General features: G+C 39.6%; 2 protein-coding genes across 3 annotated transcripts in view; both read right to left on the minus strand.

The window, feature by feature from the left end:
* Window positions 1-664: 664 nt before the first annotated feature.
* On the minus strand, window positions 665-4,547 carry LOC127138956 (uncharacterized). Its single transcript, XM_051075230.1, has 3 exons — window positions 2,832-4,547; window positions 1,025-1,182; window positions 665-828 (listed from the first exon to the last, which is right to left on the minus strand). Exons 1-3 carry the CDS (start codon window positions 4,309-4,311, stop codon window positions 742-744), a joined length of 1,725 nt encoding a protein of 574 aa, XP_050931187.1. The 5' UTR covers window positions 4,312-4,547; the 3' UTR covers window positions 665-741.
* A 595-nt stretch (window positions 4,548-5,142) lies between these two features.
* Window positions 5,143-17,436, minus strand: part of frmd3 (FERM domain containing 3) — a 52,090-nt gene continuing 39,796 nt past the window's right edge. For both annotated transcript variants that reach the window (XM_018669321.2, XM_018669320.2), the window contains exons 14-15: window positions 11,456-11,693; window positions 5,143-10,725 (exon numbers count right to left, since the gene is read on the minus strand). In XM_018669321.2, the coding sequence (XP_018524837.1) occupies window positions 10,245-10,725; window positions 11,456-11,693 (719 nt within the window). In that variant the 3' untranslated portion in view covers window positions 5,143-10,244. The remainder of the gene's footprint in view (window positions 10,726-11,455; window positions 11,694-17,436) is intronic.

Here is a 17,436-nt window from a genome sequence, read left to right on the forward strand (position 1 = left end):
CATATCCGTATTCTTTTAGGGGATAAAAGTTACTCTACTTTCAGTTTAATTCTTGTTCCAAATTGAGAGAAATTACTCATTATCAAATGTCTTATGAAACGTTTACTTTCACAATTACATGACCAGTTTAGTTTAATAGCTCCTCCTCCACCTCCCTCTGATTTTTTGTCACTTGTGACTTTCATTAATTAGCCGCCACAATCTGAGCCAAAGCATTATCCTTTATCCATAACTCTTCAAACTGTTTTTCAAGATTTAATCATAAAGTAAATAGTTAACCTTGTGAAGATGGAGTCTCTATGTTCCCGCTCTAGAACGCGAGTCCACACAATGTGACCTTTTGAGCAAATTTCTGTCTCCACAACGTGATGCACAAATACTAGCCATTTCTCAACTCTGATGAAAATCTTTTTTATCTTATGACTCTCTGGAGTGTCAGTGTGTGATAAAGTGTGAAATTCATTTCAAACTAAAATTCATCAAAAGAACAGACCTAAATCTGTTTTTTGTTGCACCACAAGTATAAACCCATTCAAATTTTGCCAGTCATATGACCTGTTGGTGACTTTACTTTTTTAATTTATTCATTTTTTAAAAGTATTTTATAACATTTTGTATGTTTATTGGGTGTGTTATTTTACTCACCTGAGGCTGGTGATGTTGATCTGATATCGTCATGAGGAAGCGTGTGTGTCTCTGTAGGTATGTATGTGTGTGTATCCCTGTAAGGTGATGTGTGTTTCACTTTTGTCCTCTGGTATGTGTCTCTTTGGGTGCGTTTGTCTGTTTACTCTCTTTGTGTATTTGATTGCTCCTGCTGACTGACGTCTGCTGGAGACAGAAGATGACGATCATTGGAACAAATTGTTAGAGTTACAAAACATCTCCTTAAACACCTTATATGCAATCTGAAGGAGCAATGCTTTTATTCTGATGTTCATTATTCACTATTTACACACACACACACACACACACACACACAAATCACTTCAAGCAGTGTTCATGTGATTACTGTATCTGTTACCTTGACAATACTCCATTTGTCAGCGAAGACAAGGACATGCTTGACTTTCCACAGAGCCTCCAGGGATGTCGATCTCCACTTGTCTTCTTTTGACCTTTGACACCACTCTGATGACATTTCAGGCCTGGAATGACATTCAGTCTTTTTTGGCAGCAACACTGACCATAGACAGAGAGGAAGGCAGATCACACAGTGACACACAAAGAGACAAACACATATTCAGTATATTGATCTAAATGATTTAACTGATTTTTAGAGGATTGGGGAAGTAAAAGTGTCCAGTTTTTCAAAAATAAGACAAGTCATAAACATACATTTGTTAAGTAAAAATATGTTTGTCTTTCCTGGTCTATCATGTCATCTCATGATACAGTGTCATGAACATACTGAGCCTCAGCCTCCAACAGACTCAGTTCAGCTCCGCTGTCACAAGGAATGCTACAGGAAATCATTCCTGCCATTCTCCATAGCTCTTTACAACAACTAACCTGTGTGTGTCAGATGAACATTGCCACCTGTACACACATTCTGAAAATACTGGGACTATCTATTCACTTCATTTACTAACAGTAGCACATGTTGTAATATTGTACATATTTCCTATACACTTCACTGCCAGTTTTTGCACATCCATTTTTAGACAAAAATACTGCACTGCAACTTAAATTATTTTCCTGTATATATTTTAAAGACTTTCTTAGTATTTATAGTTCTTACTTTTTTTTTTCATAATGTTTGTTGTAACCTATTGCTGCTGTCTCTCTGCTGCTGTAACACAAGAATTTCCCTCACAGGATCAATAAAGTACATCTATCTATCTATCTATCTATCTATCTATCTATCTATCTATCTACTCTTTATTCCCATTATCTTGGGATTCCTGTTACCTTAGCAATACTCCTCCATCAGACAGTAGTGGGTGCACTTACTCACTTACAACACTAGTAGTAAGTACACTAGTACAATATTTAACTTCATAGTGATTCACGTCTGTCCCTCCAGAAAACCCAAGATATTGGAGGGAAGAATGGGGAAAAAAAACAAAAGCTTGCAGGCGTAGTTGGAAGATAATATGCTGTGATGACTTATATTTGCCGGCCTCCCAAGATGCAGAGTGAAAAAATATTTACAGTGGGGGAAAAATAATGTAACTCAGTTTGAAAATAACCCCAAACAGTAAAAAAAAAAACGACAAGAGTCTGATGCAGAGTCGCTCAATAACTCAAAGTCACACTATAACACAGTCTAAGTGCTTGTAACCCTCTGTAACCAAGACTGACTGCTCAGGGCTAAGACAGCTCTTTTTAAACCCATAGCCCCTCCCTGCAGGCTCAAGAAAAATATTTTAAAAACACATTTATTTTCCAATAATGCATTTACAGGCTCAGTAGAGCCAAATATATATTAAACAGAAATTAACTGTATTTTCGTAAATTTGTTCCTTCGCTCCGAACTCAAAACAAAAGTAAAAATATATGTATAACAGGGTAGGTCACATGACCCGGAAATGCCGCGAGAACATCATATTTAATAGCGGCAAATGCTCTCGTTTGGGCCAACCACGTTCATCGACCGGAACGACAGATATACTCCAGGTAAGTGACATGTTTAAATGTACGCATAAATGGACGTAAAACTACCACGTGTGTATCCCCGGTGGCTCTACTGAAACGGAAATGGAAAAAAGATGACTGCAAAGTTTGTTAACTGCTTAACCAGAGGGAACGGGACGAATATATGAGTGAGTGTGTGTATATGTGAGTGTGTGTGTGCGCGCAGTCAGTGATGATAGGCTAATATTACATACCTGTAAGTGCAGCCCTCTCCTCCACAGGTGTGTCAATAATCTTTTCAGTAGAGGTTATGGTCTCTCCAGTCTTCTTCATAAAATCACCATGTTTCTTGCCATTAGCAGTGTTCTTCTGACACAAAGGTCTGTTTTCTCTCACAGTCAGTTTGTCACAGTGTTTGGGCTCCTTGTGTTCAGTAAGTGTTGCCCTGTATCTATCCTGTGTGGTTCTGTCCTGGTTTTTGTCTGTGGGATCTGACCTCCCCTCCTCTGTGATTTCTGCAGCTGAAACCCTTTTGCGTCTTGCTTTATTGAAATGCTTTTTAATCTCAGGATTTGTGGTGCAAGAGCTCAGTTCAATGCAAGGTGTAGGAATGACTGATGCTTCAATGGGTGCTGCAGTTTCTTCGGATGTCTTCCTCCCTTTTGCAGGTGATTCTATGAAGCACTGCGGTTCGATATGCTGACTTTGTCTAGCTCTTAGGTGATGAAGTTGATGCACACAAATCTGGTACTGCTCATATACAGTTAGATTTGATTGTATTTTCAGGTGATATGTAGAAGTAGGGTTTGCAGTCTTTGCCATCTGTCTGGTTATCTTCTCTGGCTCAGTGTGGCTCACATTACCGTTTGCATACACCCTGAAGGCTGAGCTGGATTCATGTCCTTTATGCATCCTTCCATCATTTCCCTCCAGCCTAGCATCTGTTGTCTCCTTCTCAACCTCCAACATCCCTTCATCTGCATTCCTCAGTTCCTTTTGATTTTCTATTATATCTATGGAATCTAGTAACGGTTCTAAGGAGCTCACAGCATCAAACACTGGGCTTTTTTTATAACTAACGTTGCTCCAGCACGATGCAGAATCTTTGATCAAGCGAGCTGCAGCATCTGATGCAAGCATTTGATTTGTGCTGCTGTCAGATATGTTTGTTTGGTGTCTTTGATTAGATATGTGCAGTTTGCTTGCTCGGCAATTGTCTTGGCAACAAGTTTGTTTATTGGTTGTACGCTTTAGCTGCATCTCTGGCCAAATTTCCTCATCTCTCCCCGGGGTAAAGGAGAGGGGAATGTAGAGATCATCTTGTAAAGAAGGTTTATATCCACTGAGGGAATTATTTTGTTCACTATTCTTATTATCTGATGGTTTAAGTTGCCAAACCTTACCTGTACTCCTTCCCTCAAGTACCTCATTACTACCTGGAGATGAATGTTTAAATGTATGTGATCCTCTCTCTGCTTCCCTCTTCTTTTCATCCTGTTCATTGGCCAAAATCAAACTGTCAGCTCTGCAAAATTCATGATAAACCTCTGATCCGTTGCTGAGGAATCTGTGAACCCAGCCCAACACATGCCTCAGCTTCTGCTGCTCACTGAAGAGAGAGTCACTGAGAGGATGAAGGTTCAACTCCTGGCTGGTGTTCTGCCTACAGTTCCCAGCATCCTCTAAAAGTTCAGACACAGCTGGTGCTTCTCTTGTGGTGTGATGTGTTTCCATAATTGGACTTGCTGCTTGAAAAATTGTCTGTGGCTTATGTTTCCAGATTCATCCACTGTCATATATTCGTGGTATTTGGCCTGCCTTTTCTCATTTAGTGTTCAGAAATGATGAACCAAGGTTGTCTTGGCATCAGTCACACACACACACACCCAGACAGGCTATTTTCTTCTTCATCGCCTCACTCAGCCTTTGTGCAGTCATGTGTTGCTCTGAGATAATGCCAGTGTTGAACACTGTCCTGTTCAAACATAATAAACAAAACAACTATTTAGATTTAATTATCTACACAAAAATAATCTCCATGCAATACAGCATCTCTCCAGTGTCTATTTATGCTACAAAAACAAAAGGCACAGTTTGATCCAGCTTACCCTGAAGATTTTCTGTCTTCTTTATATTATTTCAGCACAGTTGCAGAGAGATTATGGCACAGTCTTCTTCAGGTGTTGAAGTAAATACATTTACTGCCTAAAACTGAGCATATTGTAATATTTCTTGGCTAATTAAGAGAAGACTTCGGTCTTGATCTTACAGGTTTGAACACTCCCAGAAATCTTGTGTTGTTCATTCAAACATCACCATAGAGACAGTGACACAAACTGCAGTAACTACTTTTCACCACATGAGGGAGACAAAGCTGTGAGAATTTTTTTTGAAAATTGTCTTAAACCTCAGAGGTTTATGCTTAACTTTACTAACAGGAAAATGACCAAGAACTGGAATTATTATAAATTAAGGGTTAAAGATTAGACCCAAACCTTTAACTTGAAACATGAAACCCATAATACACAAATGTAATATAAAATAATGCACACATTAGGCACCATATTTCAATATATATTCATTAGGGAGCTTTATTGTGGCAGTATTAACATATAAAACAATCCATGTTTTCTTTTATAACATACAAACATTCAAAATTTTCACTTCACAAAGTTCATAAGGCTTGGTTGTCCCAGAAGAGAGGGGGGTCATTACTTAGGGTTTTTTTTTTTTTTTTTTCTCTTTTCTAATTCTTCTGAAATTAAATTTCCCAGAGTTTCTTATTAAAAGAGACTGAATGACAAAAAAGAAAGGGGGGAAATAAACAGACTAAACATTCAGATTGACTAACAATCAAAAACAACAAAGTGACCGTGCAAGAGAATCTGCTACTGTACATGCCCACACAACACTGAAATAATATACTAAATGACAGTTTATTCTCCTCTTATACTGTGTGATGTCCAATAGATTTGCATATAGTAGACCTGAGATCAAATATTTAAAATCTTAAATAAATTCATTAAAAGCAGTATTTGTGTATTTGTTTAAACAGTTGAATTCCAGGTGTTTGTTGTCTGTAAAGCAGTTTTATTTTTACTGATAATTAAAGGTAGGCAATTAAATTTAAGGTTTGTAAATACTTGACTCATGTCAGGAACTTGTAAAATTGTATTAAGTAATACCTCACATGTGACATCAACTGGTGTGTGTTCTTAATGATGTTTTTATCACAGTTTTATGTACGTACAGGCAACAGAAGTTGTACTCTCGGTCCATCTATATGCTGTTTGTAAATCACAGGAACTAGAAGTTCGGTAGCTCAAAACAAGAGCTAAATCTCAAAGGGGTTAAATTCCCTTTTAAACTCATAAAGGCTTTTATTGATAAATGAGCTACAAACTAATATAATGCTACAGTGTAATGGAGCCAAAGATCTGTTTCATCACAGAACTGAAAGGCCTTTTTCTTGTTTGCCATGAGTTGAGGTGTAGTTTTACTTTCCATCTTAAAAACCAAACATCTAAAAATTGATTCAGGTAAAAGCATGCTGCGTTCGCAATGAGGTTAGATGTTAGCATTAGCATTTAGCATCTGGCTTTAATGGTAGAACACACACAGCAAAAGCACAATGAAGCTAACTAGTCAAATAGTTTTAAACTGCTCTTTAAGAGACTGTAAAATGATCTTTTCCAAGCAGCCAACGAGAAATCCTCCTTTTTGTACTAAGACATGATTTAACTGAGACAAAATGGTTTGTTTTTGGATCGAGCTAACAGAATTAGCAACCTGTCTGTCTTATCAAGTCAGTGATTGCAATGACGCTCAAAACACGCTGCATGACATGTTTTGCCTTTTTAAATGTGGTAACAGAACTTGATTGAGAGAGAAGCTTTTAATGTCTCAAACTCTTTATCTTCCTCTCTTCCTGCCCTTGATAAAAACACAGAACATGCATTCATCTAAGATGGTCAAGACAGCCAAGCCTATATCTAGATTGCTTTACACAGACAAGACACAAAGAGGGAAGAAAGAAAAGGAAATCTTCACCCAGATTGGGTTTTTTTTTGCCACAACTATAAACACAGTATTTACAGATGAGGGCATGCTATTTGCATTGGGAGGTCAGCAAAAGGAGCCGAGTGAGAGATTCCCAGGTGTGTTAGAGGAGGACGAAGCACAGAAATAAAGGACCAAAGCCAGGGACAAACTATGTCTGTACAGCTGTGTACATGATGCCTATACACAGTCTTTTTTTTTTTTTTTTTTTTTTTTTTTAAGCATTTTGGTGCTTGTGCATACCAGAGGTGCAACAGTTACACATGAAGACAGGATGACAGTTCATGACGATATCCCTTGGTTAGTTGTCATGGGATGATGGTGATCATTTAGCAGTGCATACAGATCAGCCTCAGCCACTACAGTGAAGCTGTTTTTATCTCAGAGTCTGTGATGTTAAATGCAAACATCGTCATCATAGTGGTTTGGCCCTTTACTTGGTTTCAGCATCAAAAACTCAGTGCATGTACTGTAGTAGGAAAATAAATGCTTTGTCCCAGATAAGCGTGTTTCTGTTCTTACTGCATATTTTCTATATGCATAAAGCTTGTTAATGCATAAAGTCTACAGAGTTACATGACAACACAGCTGATAATATGAAGCAGCAACATTTGATAGAGTATGATGAGAGGGCTTTGATGGTTACGTGCATCGCAGTGGCCTCTGTAGCAGCCAACCTACAAAGAGTATGGAGAGCGATTTCTCAAAATAAACTTTAAAGCATCAGCTCAGTTCTTTGTAAGAGTCTAATTACTGTGTGAGAGCTTTGATAGAGAGATCAGGTTTGTTTGATGTACCAATTGTCAACTGGCATGACTTCAAGTTCAGCTATGATGGCCAAAATGCAGTTACTGGCTCTCAGCAGTAAAGACTTTTTGTGTAATATTTTTATTACAATGACATGGATGCAAATGTAGTTGAGTGAGATGACGCTACAACAACACAGAAAGTCTGCAGCCATATTTATGTCTGGCTTCAGACTTGGTATAAATACATACAGTGTTTAGATATTCATAATAGTGAGACATGTATGAATGTTATGGATAAACTATATAGTTTATGCTGTGATTAGATGCATTTTTGTTTTCATTTTTAATTGTTTATATATATATATATATATATATATATATATATATATATATATATATATATATATATATATAAACATAGAGTTTTTTTTTAAACATAAACTGCTAATGCCCTTTCCTGAGAAGTTTATCCATGTCAAACTACATTTTGAACAGAACTTTTTTTTTTTTTTTTTTTTAACACAACATGTTTTCATTTGATCTGGAGTCATTTTTCATCCCTATACCTCTCTGTTCTCTTCTTCATTCAGAGCCACTATACTATAACTGACAGGCACTGGCTGTATGCTGAACAATCACACTGTGATGGCTGCAAGTTCCTAAAAGTAGCCAGGCTACAGGAATCAGATTTAGTCTTTAGTCCAAAGATCAGTCAATTTATACATTGTTTAAGTCACAGTTTCATGTCATACTGTGACCTCAGCTTTGTCAAAGTACACAAAATGATATACTGTATGACAAAGACTGACACATTTCAACACAAATGAACCCCTAGTGTGTAGACTCATCCTACAGCTCATTCCTCGTTCTGTTTTTTGGACCAAATAAAGATTTTTAAATCACCGTTTTGCTTCCCCTCACGGTTTAACCTTGATACTGTTCATTTTTCTGAACCCCAGTCATAACAGCAGTGAATGTCCATGAACACAGCCTCATACTGTACCAACTAAAAGTCACATTCCTCAAATGTCACTTTTAAACATCTTCTCCATCTATAACTCCTGATAACTTTGTCTTGTTGGTCACAGACATTAAAATGAGAAAATACTAACTCTAACACAGGATGCTTGATACAATGTTATCACTGATCTTCTTACAAATGGCTACAAATTACTTCTAATTTGATTTTGTGGCTAAAATGCTAATCCACGTCTGGAAGTTAAATACCTGCAACTGTACTCTAAACAACTTCTACACCGGGAAATGGCCTGTGTGAGAGATTTTGAACCATTAAACACATCACTTGTCCCATCCTGTGTCATGTACCAGCAGTGTAGTTGGACAATACACGCCTGTGCCTCTGGGCATTTTGAAAGTACCTTCCTGTCTCTTCAAGTCCCACTGAAACATATATAGAGCTCCCCCAAACCTAGCACACCATCAGCTAACCAAGGCCCCACCTCCTGTCCAAAAAAGTTTCCAAGTAACCCCCCCCCAGCATTCCTTCATATATTTTTGTTAAAACTCTCTAAAACCATGTTGAAAGATGCACTAGTAGCCTTAATCAATGAGCTAACATTTAGTTCAGAAGACATTTAGAAGTTCAAAGAAACACACACATTTTTAATCATCACAAACAGACTAAAGTTTCTCTCATGCCACCGTCCTGTTTCCAAAATGACATCACATAATCTGAAACTGCTGTAATCTGTGGTCTGTGTAAAAGATTTGTGCTATAACCTCTGTAGGAAAAACCCAGGGTGCTACCAAGTCAATAAATATTGACGGTAGTCTTAAAAAATAGTTTAAATTTCTCAACACCCATCACCCCCATAAACTTCAATAAATTTGCTTTTTTTTGTAATCTTTTGTAAACTCTTAATTTCAAAATAAGCTCAAAGTAGATCCTCTGACTGAAAAATTCCTGAAAGATCTGGATCACATAAAAATGTACAAAACATTAAAAACAACTTATTTAAGCTTGGTATTATCAATATTCTCTTTAGTTTTTAAATATATATAATGAACCTCTGACTGTGGCTATTGTTGCGTTCATTGACAAATCAATCAATCTCTCTTGCTCTCTCTTTCTGTTCCCACCCACTCCGTCATGACTGACATGCTCTGTGACCAATCAGGTGCTCTGCTCTGAGGATGAGAACCAATCAGAACGGTTTGTGATATTTACCAAAAAGTCTCTGCATCAACTCGTCAGCATCAGGAGTGAACAGACCATTAAAACTTCTAAACTGAAACCAACAACTTCTCTTCTTTTTGTGATTTTTTTTTTCTTTCTCCATGACCTCCCTCATTATATATTTTCATTATTCTCTCCTTTCAATGAGTTCCTCCTCGAACACTTACAGTATTTCTTGTCCTCTTTCTTTTCAGTTCATTACTGCCAAAAATGTCTGTCTTAACAAAAAATTGGATTCTACAATTAAAATGTTATTTCTCCCTTATCTATCTCCCTTTTCTTCAAGACAGTATAGTATGCTGCCAAAGAGGTTAAAGCAAATCTCCTTGTTTCAGGGTAATTCAATCATGATAATTCAGTCATGTACAATGGGGCATCTTCTTTCTGGGAACCCTAACAGTATTTCCATCTGAGGCTTTTTAAAATAAATTATCCTCCTATAATTTTGTGAGCCCTCATAAGTGATGCATTGCACCTGATAATAATATAAATTTGACTCGTTCTTAAACAAGTGGAATCATTTCATCCCATTGGCAGACTTTTATTTCAAGAGACACCAGTTGTTAAGACTGAATATAAGATTAGATTATATGTTAAGACAGACATTTTGGGCCCCTCAGTGCCTTCTCACTCTCTCCTTTTCATTCTATTTCTTTTCCTCTTCAGTCTGACCAGAGGTTCTCCATGGCCATGCTGATCTTACACAGGATCCAGCGTCGAAGAGGGCAGTAATACTCATAGTGAAACTGCTCGAACTCTGGCGTCTGGCGGATCTCATGGAGGAACGACACGTCTATGTCTGACTCCAACAGTAGCAGCAGTGTGGGCACAGTGACAAGCAGGACACCCATTACCACGGCAACAAAGCGGGCCACGCTCAGCACACATGCATTGATTCGCTCGTTGGACGACAGCAGGCGCAGGCTGCTGGTCAGGACTCCACCCATCCGACTTCTTGCTGCCAGTCGGGCACGTTCGTAGGCCCGGTCTCGCTCCCTCTCAGCCTCCAGCTGGGCCTGGATGTCGGGGTCAGCGTGGAGCTCCCTCAGCAGCCTGGCCGGGCTCTGGACTGGAGAGGAGAAGAGCAAGTCGACGCCTCCCTGACCGTCGTCCACTGGGGTGGGCAGCATGCTGGCACAGGGGCTGGAGAGCAGAGGAAAGATGCATAAATAAAATTAAGAGACAATCACACATTTACATGTTGCTACAAGGCAATGCAAGCTCTGTCAGGCCAGACATCTGGGACATGTCACACCAAGGAACAAAGTGTGATGAAGTTCACAAAAAATGTTTTGCGCGTTTTGCACAAATGTCCAGCAAATCAAAAGCATACGGCTCAAAAAAACATTAAACCTACAATAAACTTGGCAACAGCAAAAACAAGCTGTAAACATCACTGACATATTATCAGCCTCAAAGGGTTGATATGACAAACTTGTTAGCAAACAGTGGCTTATTCACACATCTGACACAGCCAGAGTGTCTATTTTGAGTTGTGTTTCTGTCCACCAGATGAATGTCAGTCTAACGTACCGCTTGTGGTGCTGTTTTTGGTCTCCACCAACCCCTGAAGAGAAATATCTGGCTCTTAAGCTCTGCTATGTTCAATAGCCAGTTGCTTACTTTTGTTTTTGCTTAGTTCTGAGCAGGGGGCATACAGTGGGTTTTTCATCTAGAGTTATTTCTCTGAAAAAAAAGTGCCTGCTGTGGCTGGAAATTACACCATATGAGTGGTTGGAGTGAACCTAAACAGTAAAGTCACAAGGCGAAACATCAAAACAAAGAGCTGAAAGAAGCTATAAAGCATTGTTGTTGTAAAATTATCGCTAAGACTAGAGCTGCTTTAAATAAATTGTTACAAAAATCTATGGACCTGTATGCAAGCTCCGAAATGGTGAGCGCACCACTGGCCTCGTCGTCTTCCCCCACTTCATCTTCAGCTTTGGGCGCCTGAGGTCGTAGATTTGAGGTTTCCATGGAAACACGGGGAGGCTGCAGGTCATTGCTCAAAGTAGAGTTTCCTCCTTCAGTACCTTGTTGCTCTGTGTCTGTGGGTGCGGTTGAAGGTTTGAGAGGAGACAAGGGAATGGAGTCCTTCACAGCAACAACACCTGGTGAAGGAAACAAGACAAGAAAGACCAAGGAAAGTTTTACATGATACAGGTTTGAAGGATAACTTCTATTAACTAGAGAATATATACCTAAGTGCTGTAAGTTAGTAGGAGTAACAGGAAAATTCAATTCTGATCTGTTGACAGAGCTGCTACAACTTTGTCAACAATCACTTGAATTATCGGAGTATGAGTAGTTTCTTTGTGTTGTGTGTGTGTGTGTTTTTTTTTTTTTTTTTTTTACTGTTGCAGTTTGGTTTTAAAGAAACATCATTTCTATCAGATGGTGTTGAACTGGGACAAAGGGCCACTCTGTTTTTGTTGTTGTTTTATGCTGCAGTTGAAACCATTAGCCACATGATGGCGATCCTCTACTTTGTTAAAGATAGAGCACCAACAGCTATCACCCAGAACACTGACATGTAAAGTGGAAAATTGACTATATTTAACAGTTTGAACTGTCATTGTGTTCATGCATGCTGATTTCAATTTATAACTTAATTATGATAAGATAATGCTGCATTGCTAACAGCCACTCTTGCTGATGTGACGTGGCCTGACAACAAAGCTGCGAACACAGACTGTGTGTGTGTGTGTGTGTGTGTGTGTGTGTGTGTGGATGCACTTTGCTCTGAGGTGTTGACTTAATGATGAGTTTCATAGACATCACTGATGCCTCAGTGCACTCGATGAATCTGAATATGTACGTCTGCGTGTGTGTGTGTATGTACTTGTGAATGTTAAAAATAAGCCCAGCTGTCTTCCTGCTATGGATTAAGTAGGAGCTGGGGGGTAAATGTCCAGTGACGTATGACTCAGCTTGTCAACACCACTCTAATCCAGACTTTATCTCGTGATCACACACACACACACACACACACACACATCTTACACACATTGCTGGACATAGAAATCCTTAATATTCAATGTATAGTATGCTCCATTGCATAATAAAAAATCTATTACTATTGCTTTGACATGCATGAACTAAAAGAGCTGTTCTCTTTCTAATAAAATGTTACAGTTACTGAGGACTGTTAAAACAGCAAATGTTGACAGTGAACATTTTCAAGAATGAAGCCTCTTATACATGTCTGAGAAAGGTTTAAATGTCAAACAATGTACTGGTAAAGGAGGCGACGCCCTCAAGATGCTCTTTTGTTCCATCATTTAACAGGAGACATAAAACTAGCCACAGAAAACTCAAGGCCAAACTGACTAATCAGTTACCATGCCAACTGATTCAAATACAAGTTGAGAGAAATTAAAGGACAAGGAGCAAGTGAGTGGAAAACCTGAGGAGCGAATGGCGACAGCTACCATGGAAACAGAGTCAGCAAAAAGCCAACGAGTGAATGAACTCAGAAAGAAAAAGGAGGGCAGTATTAAATTTGAGAAGTAGGGAAACAGGAGCAGAGGAAAAATAAGAGAGAAATAGCACACAGGTGAGGAAGCTGGAAGTCGAGTGATGAAAACAGACATAAAAATTCAACAACCTTTAGTAAAATATTGCATCAGGCCTGTAATTGCCTGAATTTATGTCATCCATCTTCTTTTGGTGCACAGTTGCAGAACACACGGTAAAAATGAAATGTAATAAAATATCATACAGAAAAAAATACAAAACAAGGGAGATGTTAATACTTGGATCTCAGGTCCACCTCAAAAGTAGCTGTAATACACTGAAGAAAAAGAGTTGGTTGTAAAAGTTTACTAAGATGGCACATGTGATGCATGATGTTGATGATGCTGGCAGATCCACGATCCAAGATATTAAGGTATTCTTAATTGACTTTAATGTGGCCTTTAGCCACAGGCACAATGTGATTTAAATATCATCATAACATAAACTGAACACACAGAACATACAACGCAGTTACTCTGTTTTTTTCCCATTTGTAATGCGGTCTGCTTTCTGTCCTGTTAGCTCAGATACAAGCCTCTCCTTAGAGGTGATCCACACTACAAGGTGTTAGATTCCTGTGTGGCCGCCATACGCACACACTCATGCACACACAGAACAGAATTTTCCCCCATTATGCAAGTGCTGACAGACCTATTCATCTTTGTCATGCAACCTCATCATCAACACCCAGACACTTCCAATGTATATTTATCTGTACGACTGTGCAAAGTAATCGACATTTAAGCTGCTTATTCAGAAATGTAATGTACATGTATCTTTCCACTCACAAATCTACAACTGAAAATATAGGATCCAGAATCATTGCATTATAATGTAGGTATTATGGTTATTTAAAGAGTATAGAGCAAAGTATAATGTATACTTCAACACAGATAATATATTTATGGTATTTGTGGTCTACGGCTCAGTCAGATGGACACACACACACACACACACACACACACACTGGAGAGGTCTCTTGAGAGTCTTAGGATGTTTGATAGATTACACATACAGTTTGCACCAGGCAGTTGCCACAACAGACCTGGCAACCCAACTGCTGGGCTAAAGTAACTCACACATTTACTATGCATTCACCTCTTTGTTTGACTGTAGAAATACATGTTTAAAACTGCATCACACTGGGTACTCCAGTCTTTATGTAATATGTGCACAGGGCTGACAGTTAAATGCACTTTACTAAGTGCCACTTTAGTTTAGCAAACTGCAAAAGAAGATGCAGTACACCAACCACATGTTACTTCATATATATGTATTTCTGCCCTTTCTACTTCATCTTACTCTGCTCCAGGGTATTTCTCTGATGTCCAGTGCTGGTCCCGGTGAGGCGTCCCCCGTGCCCAACCAGTCGCACATAAACATCTCGTGCCGTGTGATTGGCTATACGCAGATGCAGGCTGCGCCGAGTTGTTATCTTCACCTGGCACCTCAAGGCCTCTGCAACTACTATCGATGAATCCCGCTCCTCTGTAGCCTCCCCTGGGTGGAATACTTCAAGAGGCCCAGCCTGTCCCTCCTCCATCTCCTCACCCTCCAGTCTCTCGGGGGTCATGCCCAGCCCGAGTCCCCCTACCCTGCCCTGGATCCCACAGATGCGGGTGTCGCCTACGTTAGGCACGTTGCTAACTCCCAACTCCAGACTGCTCTGCATGAGTCCACCTCCGACATCACTGCTGTTTCTGTGCTCAAGAAGTTCCATCACTCAGTCTGATAACAAACCTCGGACCAGCTGTCTGCAGCAAGACCCCCACACCCTGACTGACCAGGCTGCCAGCTGAGCTCTGAGGCTGGGACGGGTATGAATACACACACACACACACGTGCACAAACACACACATGCCTATACATACACACTGATAGCGATGGTGAGAGATGCACTCCAGACACATTCTCTCTCTCTGATGAACAGACATGTTGGGCCCTACTGTGAATGTCAGCGATGGTAACAAAGAGTGGAGGGGCATTAGAGGAGGATCAGGCCCAAAGCTGCTGCTTCTATATATAACCAGGTGGTCCTGGCTGCAGAGGGGCAGCTAATCTAACTCTGATTACAGAGGGGCAGGCTTGACCCAGGATGGGGATGGGGATCACTTTCTTTTCCTCTCTGTGACTCTTTCTTTATCTCTGTCTTTCCTCCTATCAGACACTTTTATTCCTGTTTCACTCTACAGTAAATCTGTTACACTCCGACACTGATCCACTCAAATACACCCCTCCAGGCTAATTTGTGATTACAGACAGGTAAATGTGGGCTAGCATTAAAAGTGAACTGAACTGCACACTAGTTTGCTTGATAAAAATGAGACTTGTTGCATCACTGGCGCTGAGTCCATCATGTTGTGTAAGTGATGGTAGGAGTATAGATGAAATCTATAAAATGTGAGACATGAATATGAAGTCTAATCCCTATTATACATCCATGAGTGATAAACTTAGCCAAAAAAATTACCTCTGTGTGTGCAGGTGTGTATATCTGTGTGTGTGTGTGTGTGGATCTTGGTAGATAAGACCGGCACAGACTGTTCAAACAGAACAAGGTCAGCACTAACCTTGGGTCAGCTTCCTGTTTCTCCTCTAATGGCTGAGATTAGTGTTCTGAATATAGATGGTGATCCTAGACCACCTCAAGAACACTTTATCCCAAAGTCCCTGCAGCAGCCTTCTTAAAACAGTTTGACTGTTTAAAGGTATGGGTATGCTCAAACTAGTTTGTATGATGTGTTGCCCAACCACATCAAAGTGTTGCACTCAATTGTATAGGTGTATATGTATAAGTCATAGAATCATTTGTGTATGAGATAAGAGAGCTTAGGTGAGAAGTTCAAATCAAATACTTTCTTATCTGGACGATTGTGCCAAGATGTGAAAATAACTTGTCTCACAAGCTCTTTTTTAATTCTTCATTCTTCTCCATTTTAAATAACCCCAAAACTTGGTCCACCATGGCTACAGTATAGTCATCTGCTATTGTTATCTTCCAGATCTGAATAATTCTGGCTTTGATTGTTCAGAGCAAAATATAGACAAAGCCACAAACAGACAATGAGAAAAGTAAGATCTACAACTTTTCCATTACTGGCTTTTCTCTTAAAATTTGCATGGTTCAGCTATTTTTTAAATAATAAACAACGAAAACATTTTCTATTTTACTGAGTATCAATGCTGAGTGGCAGGAGATGGAAGTAGGAAACAAGGCATTTTCAAATTGAATCTCGTATCATTACTCAGCTTGTATCCTGTGAGTGGTGCATGAAGATCTTGATTTGATGACTACCTCCTGCCCCTCCCAAACTAACAAACTGAGACAGATGATATGGTTGCTGCTGCAGCTCTTTGACCCTGAGCCAAGGCAAAATTGATTTTCCTCTAAATGGGATGGGGTGACATGAGAAAAAGATAGAGAGAGTGAGAGAGAGAAGGCAGGGAAAGCGAGGGGATAACCATAAATTCTGTTAGAAGAGGCGTGACAGAGAGAAGAAGTCCCTCAACAGTTTGAAGAGAGTGATGGCACAACAGCATGATTATACTGTGCATGTATCAAGGTCTAAAAGTCACAGCCGGGGTAGATGTGCGAGGAAGGTGAGGAATGAGGGAGGGGAGGGGTGCAAAAGATGGAGTGAAAGAGAGGGGAATGGGATAGGTAGTGGGAGAAGAAAGGCTCCATGTGGTGAAGACAAAAGGCAAGTCCTGTGATGTGGAGGGAATGAATGGATTGAAGAGAAGAAAAGATACAAAACAGCACTGCCACCTGCATGTTATTGGGTCAGCATTGATGTAAAGATAACACTGCCCTATAAAGACACTTGAACATCAGTCAAAGAGGCAGTAAAGGACAGTGCTCTGTGACATCCTTCCCCTCTCTGCCAGCTCCCTGTGTGGTTGGTTTGTCTTCCTGATGAAACGACATCAGTGGTCTACACCTGAGTAGCTTGGGCCTTGAGGCTCAAAAGAATCTCCCCACACTCTGCCACGAAAAAAGGATGTGGTGACAGTAATGCAGGTAATAAATACATCTGTGTGTGAGAGTGATGCAGGAGTTTATTGTCTGATAGTGTGATAATATACTAAAAACAACAAGAAAACACACAAGAATAAAGACAGTCTCCATTGACCAAAACAGGAAATACCCACTTGACTTTGTCCATCATATGGACAAAGAAGTGAATGAGAGACAGAGCAAATATTTGTAGGACAAAAATGTAAAGTGACCTCACTGTACATCCAATGTATTAAAACATCTCTCTCTTCTCTTCCTTACAAGACTCCACCTGCTAATTCAGGTTAAGGTTTTGTGTTTTATTTGCAGTTCATCCACAC

Source organism: Lates calcarifer, linkage group LG13 (assembly GCF_001640805.2).
Source record: "Lates calcarifer isolate ASB-BC8 linkage group LG13, TLL_Latcal_v3, whole genome shotgun sequence".
Classification (NCBI taxonomy): Eukaryota; Metazoa; Chordata; class Actinopteri; family Centropomidae; genus Lates; species Lates calcarifer.

Excerpts from the sequence above, each read along its gene's own strand:
- LOC127138956 (XM_051075230.1), bottom strand. The coding sequence starts at position 4,311 with ATGGAAACACATCACACCACAAGAGAAGCACCAGCTGTGTCTGAACTT. Across the intron at positions 1,183-2,831 it reads GGAGAGGGCTGCACTTACAG|TGTTGCTGCCAAAAAAGACT; the intron begins GTATGTAATATT and ends GTCTATGGTCAG. Across the intron at positions 829-1,024 it reads ACAAATGGAGTATTGTCAAG|ACGTCAGTCAGCAGGAGCAA; the intron begins GTAACAGATACA and ends TGTCTCCAGCAG.